The sequence below is a fragment of the Pongo abelii genome, chromosome 9, assembly GCF_028885655.2.
Source record: "Pongo abelii isolate AG06213 chromosome 9, NHGRI_mPonAbe1-v2.0_pri, whole genome shotgun sequence".
Lineage (NCBI taxonomy): Eukaryota > Metazoa > Chordata > Mammalia > Primates > Hominidae > Pongo > Pongo abelii.
The window spans coordinates 89,483,596-89,501,850 of record NC_071994.2 but is presented as its reverse complement, the minus strand read 5'-3'; the positions used below and the strand labels follow the sequence as shown (position 1 = coordinate 89,501,850).

The 18,255-nt window shown below is 33.2% G+C and overlaps 1 protein-coding gene across 7 annotated transcripts in view; it reads right to left on the bottom strand.

The window, feature by feature from the left end:
- Positions 1–916: 916 nt before the first annotated feature.
- Positions 917–18,255, bottom strand: part of TMEM135 (transmembrane protein 135) — a 354,542-nt gene continuing 337,203 nt past the window's right edge. For all 7 annotated transcript variants that reach the window (XM_054524881.2, XM_054524880.2, XM_024255711.3 and 4 more), the window contains 6 exons: positions 14,683–14,850; positions 10,874–10,937; positions 9,824–9,900; positions 6,154–6,252; positions 5,035–5,102; positions 917–3,246 (listed from right to left, as the gene is read on the bottom strand). In XM_054524881.2, the coding sequence (XP_054380856.1) occupies positions 3,114–3,246; positions 5,035–5,102; positions 6,154–6,252; positions 9,824–9,900; positions 10,874–10,937; positions 14,683–14,850 (609 nt within the window). In that variant the 3' untranslated portion in view covers positions 917–3,113. The remainder of the gene's footprint in view (positions 3,247–5,034; positions 5,103–6,153; positions 6,253–9,823; positions 9,901–10,873; positions 10,938–14,682; positions 14,851–18,255) is intronic.

Here is an 18,255-nt window from a genome sequence, read left to right as displayed (position 1 = left end):
TCATCTCAAAAAATAAAAAAATAAATCACATGGAGAATTTAAGGAATCTCTGGGCTAATAATTTCTGTGCTCCAAAAACAACATTTGGGCCATTGCTCCAGTGGTCAGTTCCCTTCAGCCCCACAAGAAGCTTCCTAATTAGCACCAAGGGAGAGGTTGTGACACAGGCAAGTGGACGAAGCTCCTTGAGAGTAAAGGATATTGCTTTTCATTACCTAGGAAATGTAGAGCACACAGAAGCTCAGGGATATGATAAAATATAAGCAGGAAACAATTATGTCAGCATTAACAACTAAATGAAATGTTAACCTAGATACAATCTACAAGGAGATGAACACTCGAGCACAACAAGAAAATACTGTGTGACATTTGCTCAGTTTGGATTCCATCAAAAACATACATGTTCATTCTAATAAAAGTTCATTATAAAATCTGAGAGCCAAAAAAATATAAAATTCTAAATTAAATACCAACTGACTAAACAACAAATGAAGGCAAAAAATAATCTAGATATCAACTGAGTGATGACTATGCTTATAGTTCAAGAAAAAAGTTACAGAAGCAAAAGCAGAATTTATGGGAAAATATAACTAAACCAAAGGTGTTACTTCAAAAATGAGTAATAAAATAGATCCTGAAATTATTTGATGAAAAACTGTTGAGAATTGAATAGATTTGAGGCAATCTGTTATCTTGCAAAGTCAATCTTTACTCGGTTGGTACTAGTTCTAGGATTTTATTAAAACAGAAAATAGCAATGAAATGACCATAATACCACTGCCCCAAATGCACTGTTTTTCAATCTCAATCTACATAAAAATGTCAGAAAGACTAAGGGGACATATTATTGTTTACTATAATCAGTTCCAGTGAAAACTTACCATTTCTTCAGGATATAAATAAACTAAAAAACATATTTTGGAATGCAGAGATCTATTGTACTTTATTTATAATGCCAAAAGGTTGTCAATCAATACCTGATTAGTTAGAGGTAGAAAGGTAATCATTCTGATTGTCTTCAAAAACACAAAGTGTCTTTGTGTTTGCTCAAACAACTACACTTTGCAGTCTGTCCCAATGAAATCAAACCGGACTTCTCAATCCACCACTGCAAATTGTTATTCACTCAACCTATACATTCATCATTGTATTCTGCTTCATGATAGCTATTTCATTTTACATTTTATATAAAATTTTTAAAATGACTGCAATTTATAAAAATGAAAAAGTAAATTGTAGAAATACACCTTTTTGACCAGCAAAATTTTACTAAACAATCTCAGCAAATTTCATAATTCATCTTTCAATATCACAGTCTTTTAATGTCAATGAAAACAATAATTTATGAATTAAAACATCTTTTTTAACCTGACAGGAAAATATATAAGCACAATTTCTGGATAAAGAAAATGAGGTGCAGTTCTCAGTGCTTTAGTACTTCATTTTAAACAGTAAACACAGTACCAACCATCATTTTGATTCCAGTGAATAAAAAGTGAAGATTAAATTTATTAATCAACTTTGAAGTCTGAAACCAAAATGATCCTTTAACAGCATTGCCAAATAAACAGGTCAATTCTAAAAAGCTAATCATAATGGCAAATTTTGACCAAATGATAAAGTGGCTCTGTTACCATGGTACCAGAGTCTGTCTTTTTGTTGGGTTTCTGTTTGCCACAACAACCAAGGACTGAATTACATTTAAGCAGAAGTATACAAGGCTTGATGAAATTGAATATGGGGGATTAAGCATTTTTAAAGTGTGGGTTATAATTCCTTTTGCGACACAAGTTCTACTGCATAATTTGCAATGGCCTATAAACTTTTTAGCAACAAAATGTATTTTAAAAATATCATCATCCCTATATGTTACATTAACTGTAGACCACTTCAGCTTTTTATTAACATAGAAAAGTATAACTTTTCCCTGAAAAACTGTAAATAGTGACCATATTTCAATCACAGCTGTCCTGAACTACTCTCATTATCAGCAGGACTTTATGGTGTCACCTCTTTATTCTAACAGTAAAAATGGTGACAATGATATTCAAGAAGAAGGCTGGAGAACCTGAATGGAATTAGTGACAAAATGGACTTTTTAAACAACCACTGAATTTTTATAGTGTTTTCAGGTGCGAAACATCCATTACATAAGTTAAACAGCTGAGAGGACACAAACTGCTAACTTGCCAAGACTACTTTGTTCCATAGGATTTTGATCCCTTCTAATACAACAATGGCATATAAACTGAGCTATGAAGGATTATGTCCATATAAATGAAACCAAACATCACAAACCTATAGGAAGTTTAAAAGTTTTGTTTTTAAATATTCAAGTGTAATACTTCTGTGAAAGATTAAAACATACATTTCAACTCTATCGGATGTGTACATTTCCATTTGCCCCTAACTTGCCATTAGTACATAGGTTCACTGGGCTGCCAAATAGCCCAACTAACTGGTCATGAAGAGAGATGATGTTATTAGTTGAAAAAAGCATGGATACCACGACATTTATCCAAATGGTATGAGACCCATCTTTGCATCCCTGAAGTAAGAATGGCCACTTCTCCAATTAAATTGCTCTACACGAAAGCAGCACTGTCCGTGGAGAGTTACTTCAAATCTATAACATTCCACTACTACAGATACCAATTCAAAACTTTAAAAAAAAATATAGACCAAATCCATGTACCCGTGATCCTTTGTAAATCCTAAATGTACAAATAATCCTAATTTTAATCAAGAATTATATTGGAATGAACTAAAGACATCTTTTAAAGTAATTTTAAGTGTACTCTTGTTTGTTATTACACTTCTACATAGATTATATAATATTGCTTGTGGACATAATTTGATCAATAATATATAACAATGTCAATCACTACAGTGATCCAGAATCTTATTCTGGCTATGGAGGAAGCTTAATTATTAAGCAACACCTTCCTAAAAAGCTTCTGAATTTCTGATTCATAAGAAAAACAAAACAAATGAAAAGAGTATCTCTAACTGAAATAACACTGAAGTTCGAGCTTGGGCCCCCTCCTTTGTGTTCAACATAATTAACTCTTCAAGATGAAACATTTAGTCACATTAATAAATTACAGTCATCTTCAGGAAAACTCTGTGGGCAACTCTGGTGTTACAGTTGTGTATCTTGGATCCAACCTGGGGATGAAATCCTGAAAGTGTTTAGATGCACCAGTACCAAAAACATCAAGGACTTTTCGGTTCATGACAGCAAATCTGTAAAACAAAGAATACAGTAAACAAGTATTAATAAAGTTTATAAAATAAAATAATTCATTTTAGTTGACTTATCTTTTGTGGGATGGGAAAACAGAAAAGGCTAACGTGGCAAAGGATCTAAATTCAATGGCAGATTCAAGTCACATGAATCCTCTTCTTCGAGATACACTGTCTCATATTTTATTTAAAGAGATAATCCCCAGATCTGAAACCGCAGAGATTACAACCATTATTTTAAACCCTTCTAGAATTCTTTCCACTAGACTGTATCAAATAGAAAATTAGGTTCATTATTATTTTTATGATGAATGAATTCGCAGGAAACTAAACAATAAATGAGCTAACATTACCAATGAGGCAAAAGCATTAAATGTAATTTCTCTCATAATTGACATCTTACTGTCTCACAATCAAATGAAAACACATTCAAATGTGTAAACATTTAATGACTAAAAGGAAAACAGCATATAGGTTTTCAAATGTCTAATAGACACAACACAGTAAAAACATACCCTAATGTCATCCATTACCTAACCTAAGATATATAACATTTTTTAAATAACACAAATTTAGCTAATGTACAGGATAGACCTTCTGGGTCTCTGTGCTTATTCACAAGCATTTCCTTTCTGGAGAAAACAGCTGAATGAAATTAGTTTTGAATCATTGGCCAGCATTATTCTGAGAGCCTATAAATGTGACTTTGAGTACTTTTCCAAAGTAAGTTCCCTTCCAAAATAATCAACTAGTAAAACTCATTAATGTGCAGAAAACTAAATGACAAAAAATGATTAAACAATAACAATATAAAGGATCTACAGTGACATGGATAAGAGGGAAAGTTCTGAAGCCAGACTGCCTGGTTTATGTTCCGGCTCCTTCATTTACTAACTGAGTGACTCTGGCAAGCTATCTAACCCCTTTGTACATTTTAGTTTCCTCATATGTAAAACAGGGATAATAATAGAACCTAACTCTTACAGTTAGGATTTAAGGATTAAATGCATATTTATGTATACATGGATATTGTATGTGTGCCTCTTAAAACCATATGTTGGACATTGTCAGCACTATACTAGTATTTGCTATTATTCTTAATAATGATAGTAATACATGCAATTTACCCAGTGCTACTATAAGCATCTTAATTTTCCTACAACCATACAATGTATGTATTATTGTTTCATTGTAGACAGAAAAAAAACTTAGGCTCATGAGGGTAAATAATTTTCCATAGTAACACAGCTGAAGGTAGCAGAGCTGGAATCAAACTTAGGTCTGTCTGACTCCAAAGCCCATGCTCTTTCTATTAGGTCAAAATGCCTCCCAAAGAATTAGATTAAGGTCAGGGGAGAAAACAAAACAAAGCAAAAGTGATATGTAAGGTAGAGGAACATATACTTACAACAAGAAGCAATACAATATGACTATTTCCAAAATGGAAATCAGTTAATTATGTGGAGATGATCTTTAATGAATCTGTTTAATATTTTTAATCAAAAAGAAATGGACAGTGATTCAAATAGTCAGGCTTAAGTATTTATGTAGCAGCTAATTAGTAGTTAGCAAATCAACATAATATTAATCTAGACCACTTAAAACATCTACAATATTATAGGGAAAATAGTCAGAATAATGCTCACTCAAAAAACGCCCCATGTTATTCTTAGTTAAGTTGCTCATATTTTATTTATATATAAATACCTACTTTACCACCGAAAGAATATTCCCTCAAAAAGATAAAACCACTCATAATATTTTTAAGAAAACTGCGTAGTCACTTACTTGCCCTTGGTGAGTCTTAAAAGGAACTTCCAGTAAGATGGTCTCAAAGTCTGAACTTCCATGACAGCCTAAGAATATTAAATTTGAGAATTCTTTTAGTAAATATAAATGAAAACTGAAAGTGATGAAATACACAAAGGTGTATTGATGTTTAAGTTGGTAACTATCAAGAATTTTTGTAAATATGCCTTCAAATAAAAATGTTGCTTTTGGCCGGGCACGGTGGCTCACACCTGCAATCTCAGCACTTGGGGAGGCCGAGGCGGGCAGATCACCTGAGATCAGGAGCTCGAGACCAGCCTAACCAACATGGAGAAACCCTGTCTCTACTGAAAATACAAAAATTAGCCAGGCGTGGTGGTGCATGCCGGTAATCCCAGCCACTTGGGAGGCTGAGGCAGGAGAATCACTTGAACCCAGGAGGCAGAGGTTGCAGTGAGCTGAGATCGTGCCATTGCACTCCAGCCTGGACAAGAGCAAAATTCCACCTCAAAAGAAAAAAAGAGTCACTTTTGAAATAATAATTAAGTGAATAGTCATTATCAGGAAGCATTTACTGAGATATTGATACTTCATTAGTTTTAATGAGTTTTTCAACCTGGCAGCATTTTATGAGAAAGAGCAAATAAAAGTGTTCCCAAAAATTTTACAACAGCCCTAACACCATTAATGTCAATAATAATGGCTACAGAATTTAGAGATTGAACAATGTTATATGAAACTAGTTCTTCCCCATCCTCATTCTGAATAATATTGGAGAAATGCAATTATTTATATTTATGCCTATTATCAGCATATCCCTATTATCCTTTTTTTTTTTTAATCAAAGGGAAGGATAATTAAATTGGGGCATTCTTCCCAAGGTACTGGAATAATAATTTACTTATAAATTGTACTCTATTAAAACCTAAAAATTGGTGTACTCATAAAAAGGACCTAGCCCATTAGATTAACATTAAAGATTAGAAGCTTGTAAGCTATCTTGCTGAAAAAAAAAAAGAAGCTTAAAATGTAATACTATAAATAGAAATGTTCCCAGAGTTTGTTTTTCCTCCATTTGATTAATGTACATTAGAAACAGGAATCATTCAATTTCTCATTTCAAAAAGCTATACTTACTGCCTGGAAGCAAATTGCTGTAGAGATGGAATAGATGATAGTATCTGCATGAGGAAAATAGGGAACCTTCCCTGCTTCAATGCCTTTGAAATACATTGTCTGCAAAACAAGCATAAGACAAGAGTTATAAAGAAAAAACCTTAGCATTAAAAACATAGTTGAGCATTGTGCTCCCTGCCTACAACAATGTTTTCTACCTTTCTGAATCCTAGTACTCCCTTCAGAGCTCAAACCATGTCACATTTTTCATAATGATGTTAAGGGTCAGCCCTTCCCTTTCCCTCACAGTTTTGCTCCAAATCCCAGCTTCAAGTAGTAATACTTTTCTGTAAATTCAGTAGCACTTTATTTCTGCTTTTTAAATGATATTTACTCTTCAATGCTTTCTGTACATTGCTCATGTGTTCTCTTCCCTGATAGATCTGTTCATCCTTTATTAATTTATTCAGTAAACATTTAATGGTGTCTACATGCTGGGCACTATTCTCCACAAAATAAAGAATATAAATAGGATGAGAACTCAAAAGAAGTCACTGACAGGTGGCAACTTTGCATGATCTTCAATACCTAACCTAGAACATGGCATTAAAATATTTGCTAAGTAAATCTGACTCTTTTTAAATTATATCCCAACTGAATTGCCATAAAAAGAATCCTCAAGATCTATATAAGTTACCATAACCAAAGAGCAAAGCAACAAAGGATATGATAAGGTGGATACTTTACATAAAAATCAATCCAAAAGTATATACTGAGGATTAAATATACATAATGTGTATAAGAGACTGGGATATATGAGAATTTGTAAGATATATACCAAGTTATAATCTATTTTGGAAACAAGATAAATAATTATACATTGGCCATTATTTTGAGAAAAATATGTAATAGTATATTACAAGATACAGATATATTGTGCTTTATTCATGTTGAAGAAGATTCAATTCAGATGTGGTAGAACTGCATCACAGAAATGTTAAGTGAAACAGCTATTTCCCAATAGATAGAATAACTGCGTTTCTAATTGTTTATTATAAAATTCATTTAGTAAACCAGATTCTAAGTTAATGAAGGACAGAAACCATATCCTATACTTCTATATTCTTTCCAGTGCCTAGCACAGTAATGAGAACATAATATATACTAAATAAATATATGCATTTGACTCAGAGGTTCCTAGAAAACAATGGTCTATACAGTTGATTTTTATATCATTTTCACTGTACAGTAATAGAGCATTTTAATATAAAATTAACTTTAATCATAGAAAAATGATTGTCTATTACAACAGAGCAATGAATTCCACAAAAGGACATAGCAAGCTTAAATTTCTAATATCCTATTAAAAAAAAAAAAGTCTGCATCAGCATAGTTTATATGCCAGTTTCTTTTGCCAAGATCAGATACGGCTTGATGACACAAAAAACAGAGAGGTACCATTGCTTGCCTTAAAAAAACTCTGGCCACTTAGCTGTAAAATACCTGTAATAAACTAGATCTCAATATTGGTTTCCTCTTGTGTTAAAGAATATATTTTTGCCACCTAAGGATTATTTTCTTTCTCTCACTTCCCTTTTCCTCTCCATTAGCAAGTCTTGTCAACTCTACTCTTAAACATACACCAAATCTGTATAGTTCTCTCCATCTCTACTGCTATCATCCTGGTGCAAGCCACCATTTCCTGACCCAGACTAACTGTTCTCTCAGCTTCGATCCTGCCTCCCTCTAAATAGTGGCCAAAATGTTCTTCTTAAAATGTGAATTAAATACTGTCATTTCCATGCTCAAAACTCTTCAGTGGTTTCCAGTGCACTGAGAAAAAAACAAATTCTTTACCCCAGCTTTTAAAATCCTACATGATGATCTGGCTCCTGCCTGTCCTCCTGATTTCATGATGTATATATTCTCTCAATGTCTCTCTCTTTCTCTCTCTCTCTCACACACACACACGCACATATTTGGGTAAAGCAAGTCATTAAACAAGTTAAATAAAATCTACACTCTTAACTTTGAATTAGAAGTATCACTATGCTCCAAATGTATTTTCTGTTTCTAAAAAGCAAGGGGAGGGAGATTCTCTAGCTCTATTCACTGCAAAAGCCAAGAATCAATAACTAGCCTGGGAGCAAATAACCTCTAGCACCTGGACTGAAATCTTTGAATACCATTTCCCACTAAAACAAACTAGGAGCCATTACAGAGGAGACTGATTCTACGTCTGAGGCAGAAAATGTCCCAGATGAGCCCGGAATATATTGTCTTACAGCAAGAAAGCTATCAAAGATAATGGCATTATCCTACAACAAACAGGAGTCAACTTAAGGAAGCTCTCATGGCCAAAGATGGGAACAATTTGAGCATAATGAAAATAAATCATATATGTTAAACTCCAAATCTTCATAATGATACTTTAAAAATAAAGACTCACGGGTCAGCTTTGCAGGATGCTAAGGTACTAACTCATTCTACACACTGGTAATTAAAAATGAACTAATCAAGCATTTTATTTTGACTTTCCAGAACAACGTATTTCAGAGTAACCAAATAGTTGAAAAGGAAAAATGCTTTTAGAACAATTTCAGCTAATAAACACAGAATAAACAATAATAGTATTTTTCATCATTTTGCAACCCTTAATGAAATAATGAATCCCAGTGATAATTATTAAACAGCTGCTAAAACCACTAGCTAAAAGGCTACTGGGGAACCTTATATTGGCTCTATCAACACCTAAGCCCACTGATCAATCTTAGCATTACAAAAAGAGAGAGAACCAGACATTTTTGTGCCTCGTCATGTGATGCAATTGGAAGTTCACATACACAGTAAATGTGAAGTACGGCTGTTACCGCCTACAAAAATTTAAACCTGAATTTGCTTAGGCCTCAAGAGCTAGTTAACAACTAAAAAAATTTATGAGTTAAAGAAACATGTTAAACAACAACAGTGAGGGTGCAATCAGCAAAATCCAGAATTTGGGAAATTCCATGAACTAATGACCTACATCTTCAACAAATAAATGTCAAGGAAGGAGGAGGAGGAGGAGAAGGGAGAGGAGGAGGAGGAGGAGGAAGAAAAGCAGTAACAGCAGTAGTAGAGGGGTAACTATTATAAACTAAAAGAAACTGTTTGGAACTTGATTAAAATAAAATAATTGCAAAAAGATATTTATAAGATAATCAGTGAAGACATAAACTCTAATTGGATATATTACCATGGAATTACTGGGAGGGTTTTAATGTATGATAATGATACTGTGGTATTGTTGATTTGTTTGTTTTGAAAAAGCCTTTAGCCTTTATTCTCTAAGGAGTCTTTATGCTGAAATTTTTTTAAGGATGAAATTATATAACGCCTGGGATTTGATTTAAAATAACTTGGTACCTGTGGGGTTGAGGAGTATAGATGAAAGAAGACTGGCAAAATACTGATAACTGTTGAAGCTGCATGATGGGTGCATGAGGGTTAATTACACTACTCTTTCTATACTTAATGTATATTTGAAAATAACACACACACAAAGAAAAACACACGGGAATCAACTTTGCAAATACTTTTAGAGGATTAAAATTTATGTTTGCTATTGGGATATATATTTGCTGCTAAAACAGTCAGCAGCTAAAAAGCTTTATATTCTTTGGAACTGTTCATGCATAAAAATTTCGCTTACCTCTACCAATTTGGATGCTAAATACATGGAAATTGTTGTGCTTTTATAAAACATCATTGATATACCAGCCAAAAATCCTGAAACAAGAAATAAGAAATAACTGATAAGATCGCAAAGTATTTATTTGCTATTATGTCATCAGAAATGTTAATTCACTTATATAAAATCAGCACTACCTCTTGTTACAACACAATCAAGAACAGCAATACACCAGATGACATTAAAATGGGGTGAGATATTATTGCATATTTTTAAATTTAAAAAATTGATATTCAGAGTTAGAAATAAACAGTTCTGATTTATATAACAAGAAGCTTTACATTTCTATTTTAACTTTAAAGAGGAGTGGTCTTGCCAAATACAATTTTAAAAAAATAATTTTTCAAAGCCTCTTGGTTCCTTTTAGATTTTAAGTGGAAATATTTATCATATATTCTCCTAATATTAAATAGTTCAAATGATTGTTAGTGCTATCATAATACTTCTCTCCATAGCACTGCTTTCATTATATAAATGGAAAACCAAGGCCAGGGGAAGAGGGGAGGTGTCGAATACTAATAACTAAGGTTATTCCTAATAAATACCTGATAAATTATCTATTTAATTTAATACATATATTGCACTTATAGAATATAATATTTAGATTTTTTAATAAAATGATTAAGTTCCTTTAAAAAGTTATTATGAAAATATATGTCATTTTCCAGTGGTAAAAATAGAATTTTCAATGAAATCTACTTGAACTTCCATTAATCACTTATATGGTAATTATAAGGCTTTATGTTCTTTTGTGACACATTCGCTAGGATTTATGGCCTATAGGAGGACAGATACCCAAGCCATTATATTGCCAACTCAAAACATCAGATGGCAACAGTGCCTTGATATGTTAAACATCACAAAGTATTTGGACAAGTGCCTCAACTGGAATTCTATTACAATAGAGAAAGAAAGATTCACAGAAATTGGACGAATTGGATGGTATTTCCAATTCATTCCTACCACTGATTAATACAATAATAACCATTCATTTTTTTATTATTGCTTTACCAGCTATAATAGCATGTAGTTCATCATCTAAGTTTCTGATCCAGCGCAGGAAGCAACTAGTACCCTAGTTAAGGAGAAAATATACAATGACTTCAGTTATTTTATTTCTAGAAATAAAAGCATAAAACAAAAACAACTATAATGAATAAATTCATCAGATTACCTTGCAGGCCAATTAGTGATCTTATCTAAATCAAACTGAATACATGATTGGAAAAATTATGAACAATAGTATTTTATAAAGTTATTACTCTGGATAGACTCTATTAAGAAATTACACATAATATTTTTTATTGCACTGATTTTGCAAAATAAATCCATAAATTCCACTTTTGCCTAGCTATCGAATGCTGGGAAAAGCATCACTCCCATTTTAACAAGAACAAAAAGCTGGCTAAACTACAAGTCTGTCAGGCCACAATTCTATACCCAGAGAAAATATTTCTCAAAACTGAAGGTGAAACAAAGATTTTTTCCAGACAGATAAAAGCTGAGAAAATCCACCACCAGTAGATCTGAGCTCACAGAGATGTTAAAGGTAGAAGAAATATGACACCAGACAAAAATTTAGAACTATGAAAAGAAATGCAGAGTTCTGGAAATAGAAAAGTGAAGGTAAACTTAGAAGACATATTTTTCTTATCTTTACTTGCACTAAAAGTGAATTAACTATCTAAAACAGGGGTCAGCAAACTATGGCTCACTAGCCAAATCTGGCCTGCTACTTGTTGTTATATGGCTCAGGAGCTAATAATCATTTTTACAGTCCTAAAAAATGAAAAATAAATCAAAAGAATGACAACATCTTATGATGTGAAAATTACATAAAGTTCTAATTATAGTGTGATAAACTTTTATTGAAACGCAGCCATACTCGTTCATTTATATATTGTCTATAGCTGCATTCACACTGTAACAGCAGAGCTGGGTAGTTATGACAGAGACCATATGGTCACAAAGCCTAATAGTCATGATCTGGCTCTTCACAGAAAAAGTGTGTTGACCCCTGATCTAAAACAAAGATAGTAACAACATATTGTGGAGTGTATAACATATATAAAGATAAACGATAAATGTTAAATCCTATAACAAAGGATGGGAAGGAGAAATTCAAAGTACAGTGTTGTAAGGTCTGACACTGTATGTGAAGTAGTATAACATTACTTGAAGATTGGCTGATACATTAAAAATGTATATTATAAAATGTTAAGGCAGCCACTAAATTAAAGCAAGTACAAATAATAAGGCAATAGTGAAGACAGAATGGAGCCATAGTAAAATACACAATCAATCCAGAAGGCTGAAAAAGAAAAAAAAGGAACAAATACAAAACAACTAACATGAAAGTAGGTTTAAACTCAATCACATCATAAACTATATATGTTTACATATAATACATTATATGTAAACAGTATAAACATGCCAATTAGAAGACAGAGATGATCAGATTCTATAAGAAAGAAAGGGCCAACTCTCTGCAGCCTAAAAGAAACCAGTTTTTCAAACAAAGACAGAAAAAGTGAAAGAATGGAAACATTATAACATCAAATGATAATTTTAAACAGTTGAAGTAGCTATATTAATATTAAACATAGACTATAAAACAATGAATATTACCAGAGATAAAGAGGAATCTTACCAAATTTTTAAAAAAGGGTCAGTTAACCAAGAAACAGAAAAAACAAGGTTTATTTGCCTGCCCTTCTCTCAAGATTCTTACAAAGATACTATAGCACGGGCAATTTGTTTTTGAAAAATCACATACAGTTTTTGAACACACCACATGAATATTTCCTGAAATTTTCTGACCCAGTTGTATTTTTGTTACTTTAATACCATTTGTTTGTATTACCTAAGTAAATAAATAGTAACAGAAATGAAAAATAAAAAAGCCAAACAAAACACACTCTGAGATATGCTAGATGGTAGAGAATAACCAACCTGGGGCTAAAAATGTTGGTGACAATCCACATGTAAACAGTTAAAAGTTTACATTAAGAATAAATACAAATGCTATAACGTGAGAAATTTTTTTAAATGTGAATATAAACATGCAATTACCAATAATCTGTCCTGAATTCTTGTATATTCAAATACATTAGTAATGCTTCTTAGTCAAACCATACTGAAAATGTTTTTAATATTAGTAATATTTCATAACAAGTGATTCATTATCTTTAGTTTATTATTCCTCCTTTCCATTTCAAAATATTTTATCCATACCTACCTCTTATGAGTAAATTTTTACAGAAAACAACACTGTCCATGTTACCCTAAATAACTCCAGAATTGAGTTTTCCCATCAATTTTCTTTGCGTTTAACAACAAAAAGTGTGTATATGTCTATGTATATATAGATACACATATATATACCCACAGAATATATATTCTTCTTTCAATATATTTATTAAAATATACATTAAAACTTAGTCAAAGAAATAAAGTATGAATAAAATATATATTTATAATTTTTTTGTAGACAGAGGGAAGGTAGACAAATCTCATCTACAAAAATGCACACTCCTTTAATGTCCTTAATTCATTAGTCAGACATATTGGAATGCCTGCTGTATGTTCCTGCAAAATAAGACATAATCCCTGTGCTCAAAACACATATCTTTTATAGAGTAAAATTAAGGCAAAAGTGAGCAATTTGTGATTGTAGATTAAAAAAAAAATCTATTTTTTTCACAGTCATAGAGGCTGGGAGTTCAAAGATCAAGGTATGCTCAAGGTTTGCTCCTTCTGAGGCCTCTCTTCATGGTTAGCAGATGGCCACCTTCTCCCTGTGTCCTCACATGGTCATTCCTCTGTGTGTGTGTGTATGTTCTAATCTCCTTTTTTTTTTTTAAATTGCAACTTTTTTTTTTAGATTCGGGGGATACATATGCAGGTTTGTTACAGGGGTATATTGTGTGGTGCTGAGGTTTGGGGTATGATTGATCCCGATACCCAGGCACTAGTTTTTCAACCCTTGCCCTGCTCCCTCCCTCCCTCCCTCCTCTAGAAGCCCCCAGTGACTTCTGTTGTCATCTTTATGTCCATGTGTTAGATCAACATTAATTAACATACTTCACCATTTAGAGATTATATGCAGATTTAGAATCTTTTAAGTGTTTAATAAAATATGATTTACATATTAGTGATTCCATTATGCAAAACGCCATCACTTAAAGTTGCAGAGTACTAGGTAAAGAATGATCTCTACATATATGTTTAGGCGTGGGCTTATATATGTATGGGCACTTTTATAGGAACATACAGAATGGGGTGGAAGACTGTGAACTCTGGTTATTTGAGACAGTGTAGTAGGAACTATGAGTGGGTGGAAGAAGGAACATAAGTCATTGCTTATATAAGTTACAACAGAAAATCCTCAGCGATTCTATCAAGTGTTTATTTCAGCTAGAAAGATCTGAAATACATTTAAATTAATAACCAGGCAGTAAATATGATTAAAAAAACAAATAAACCAGGCATATTAATATCATTTTTGATGTTGGAAATATCCAAAAAATTCATATTTTCTGAGTGTCTATATATTGAAAAAGAAAATGAGTCTGACAATGTGTAATACCATATGTAAATGCAAACATGTCTACACATTCAAGTATATTAAATAATATTTTAAAAGAAGAAATTTCTGCACCCTCCCTTCCCAATACATTGTATAGATTTGGTTATATCAAGATATGTATGAATATTCCAGAAAGAAGCATTAAAAAATAAGTGAACTAAGGCCATCTCTCATTCTAACAATAGCAATGTTATTTATTTCCCATTTTTCTTTCCTCTTCTAAAAGCCTTACCTTGTATATACTAACAAAAGAGCCAAGAAAAGCTCCAAGCTGGAAGTTTTCTTTATTGTAGAAGAGAGAAAGTAGCCGAGATGGCTGTGTAAACAGATGCCTAAATGCAGAGGGGATTCGGAGGCAGCACTGGATCAAGTACCCCACGCTAAACATTCTGATGAACCCCTAGAGGAAACGTGGAGAAAAAACCTGATTTACAAACAAATTTTGAAGTTTTTGATAGAATATGAATTTTACCATCTCGAAATAGAAAAAAGACAAAACAAATTTAATCTAAGTTTATAGCACAGCAAAATAAAGCCTTAAAACCTCAAACAATAATTTTAAAACAATTACCTTAAAAATAAGAGTGAAATCTTGGAATGAGTTTACTTTCCTTGATTTACAAAGACTTAAAAAGTCTCACAAGCACTGGCCAAGCTTGCCTATGCACCAGAATTCCATTTCTTGACATTTTGTTGACAATAATCATGATTTTAAATTCCTAAACCACAAATGAGTTTTACATACAAAAGCACTAAAATTCCAAAAACTACTTAATAAAACCACATACTCTTGAAAATGTTAACAGAAAACTGCTCTTAATCATTAGCATGAGTAGGGATTATTTTCAGAGAAAAATATTTTCATTATTTCTTCAGACCTTTGGTGCTAACTTTTACAATGGTCAGGTAAGAAGAACTTCCAGGGGGCAGGTTGTGCAGAATTATATCTTAGGTTTTCATTCCTGTGCTCCACTATGTCGGGCTAAAACATCTCTAGGGAGGAGTAGCTTTAAAGTATATTAAACTAAACTTGAAAAAGCAAACCCACTACAAATCTATATTTGCTGTCAACATTTCTCTATATTTCCTTCAACTGTCCATAGTGCAAAAGAGATCTGGAGACAATGACTATTACTGGTCAATTTCATTTCTGTATTTAGGAAGATGAATTTTAGATGTCTGAGAGACTGTAAGTAATTAATACCGAATATGAAAATTTTCAATTAGCACAAAACATTAACAAAAAGAATAGTACTTTCTGTACAGTTAAACCAATACATTGTTAAAACCGGTGTCCCATCCTCCTCCTCTCTAACTCTGACTGGAATGGGAAAATATCTACACTCATAGCAGTGTATGCCCAAGAGTTAGGTTTGTATTTTCTGGACTGCAACTTTCTTTTCTAGAAAAAAAATTAATTACTATGAGGAAACACTGGTTAATTTACCTGAAACTACCTAATACCTTATTGAATCATAAAATCAAATTGTCCAATCAATTACTGTGAATTCTCAAGCATTTGCTTAACTGAAATTGCCTAGTATTTAAATGAATGAAATGGTCACACTTTCATCTTGCCATTGATAACCTTATAATGATAATCTAAGGATTTAGGGATTATAATTACATTACAATCTGTTTCATGCTATTTTCAAGAGAACTATCCATCCACCCATTAATGTACTTAGAAAATATTTGCTGAATGCCTGTTATCTGCCAAACATTACACTAGATGCTGGGGATAACAGTGATGAGGAGGACACAGAGTTCTTGCCTCGTGGAGCTTTCATGCTCATTAGTGGAAAAGAATAACTAAGTAAACAAATACAAAAGATTATAATAAATGTTATGAAGGAAGTAATCAAGACACTAGGATAGACATTAACAGGGCAATCTATATTAGATTAAATGTTAAGGGCAGACATGTAAATGATATGACATTTAAATAGACCCAAAAGAGAAGAAGCTAGCATGAGAAAAACATTTCAGACAGCTCAGACAGAAAACATAAAGCCAATTAAGAGGTTGGCAGGTATAAGGAACCAAGAAAAAGTTAGTGTGAATAGAGTACAGAATGTTGAGGACAATGTAATTAATACGAGTATTTATTCAGGGATATGGTTTAACATATGGTGTAATTAAGTTTGTGAAATAATGAGGTCCATTGTCAAAAAATTTCACTACCATGTTTATGGTTTAAATTCCTCACCCACAGGTCTCCAAATAGTTTTACATTCACAGATATAATACAGTATTCCAATTTATACATAAATTGCCAAGTTTACAGTACTGGTACACATTTGAAAGAATCACTAGTTTTTTTATTGCTTGGAAATTCTCACTTTCTCATACAATTTTTTTTATATCACCGCCCCCACTCCAAATTTCTCAAATACCTCTGATTTAATCCAAATACTTCTCTTAGTTCCCCATCTAAAGTTTTCCTTTGAACTGCAATCATGTTCGGTTGGAAGGAATAATAAATCCAGGTACCAGGTGACTTGGATTGCCAGCAATGTTACCTTTTTTTTTTTTTTTTTTTGGCCACTTTAAACTGAGGCAGGAAATCAAATTTGGAAAGAGTGTCAGAAAGTATTGCACAACTGAGGAACAAAACAAAACAAAACCCTACTGTTTTATCCTTGGTCATTTTGGGGAATTGTGAAGCTAAGTGTGGGCTGGGCTAATGGCACTGTCAACACTGGGCCATAGATGTTTACCTTCATGAGCACTAATGTGTGACAGTTCCTCCTTTCTAGGGTAACCATAAAGGGGCTGTCTTTTGGGGTGCTGCACAACTCTGCTCTTCCCATCATCAACTGAGTAGAGACTAGAACTGCAAGAAGAACATAAACTTTCTACAGCATTGGAACTGTTAGAGCACCATTCAAAACTAAGGAACTTGGCTGGGTGTGGTGGTTCACACCTGTAATCCTAGTGTTGGGAGGTCAAGGCAGGCAGATCACCTAAGGTCAAGAGTTCAAGACCAGCCTGGCCAACATGGTGAAACCCTGCCTCTACTAAAACACAAAAATTAGCCAGGCATGATGATGGGTGCCTGCAATCATCCCACCTACTCGGGAGGCTGAGATAGGAGAAGTGCTTGAACCCAGGAGATGGTGGTTGCAGTGAGCTGAGATCATGCCACTGCACTCCAGCCTGGGTGGCTGAGCGAGACTCTTGTCTTTAAAAAACAAAGAAAAAAACACTAAAGAACTTGCAGCAGGTGGTGCCACCTGTGCCATGCTGACTGCAAAGAAAATAACTTTCTTCTCAGAAGTGGTGGTGATGGGGGAAGGGAGGAGGGACAGCACAACGGCAGGAGAAGAGGGAGAGACACACTAGTACACAAGTCCACTAGGGAGTCAAGAATTTATTGGCATAGTTAGCCCTCTTAATGTAAAGCAACTGTGGACATGCTCCAGTTATCTCAATGGCTTAAAAAAAAAAGTAATAGTTTTACAAGTCCAAAATTAAATGCCATTGTACCAGACTTGGCACAGTGCATACAGTGTACGTGTGTGAGTGCTAATCCAGCTAGCACACAGCACAGTTTGGGAGTCGGAGTCTTGTTCTAGGATGTAGTTCTAATGAGGATACATTACAAAGTACAAATTTTAATGACTTTATGTTTCCTTGTTGTTATCCCATCTTACCTTCTATATCATAAGTTTTAAATAAGCCAATCTTTAAACAAGCTAATTTTTAAATTATTTAAGGATCTGGTAAGTGAATATTGAAAGCTAAATCATCACCTATTGTCATAAATTTCTCACTCTTGAAGTCAAATTCAAAGAATGATAGC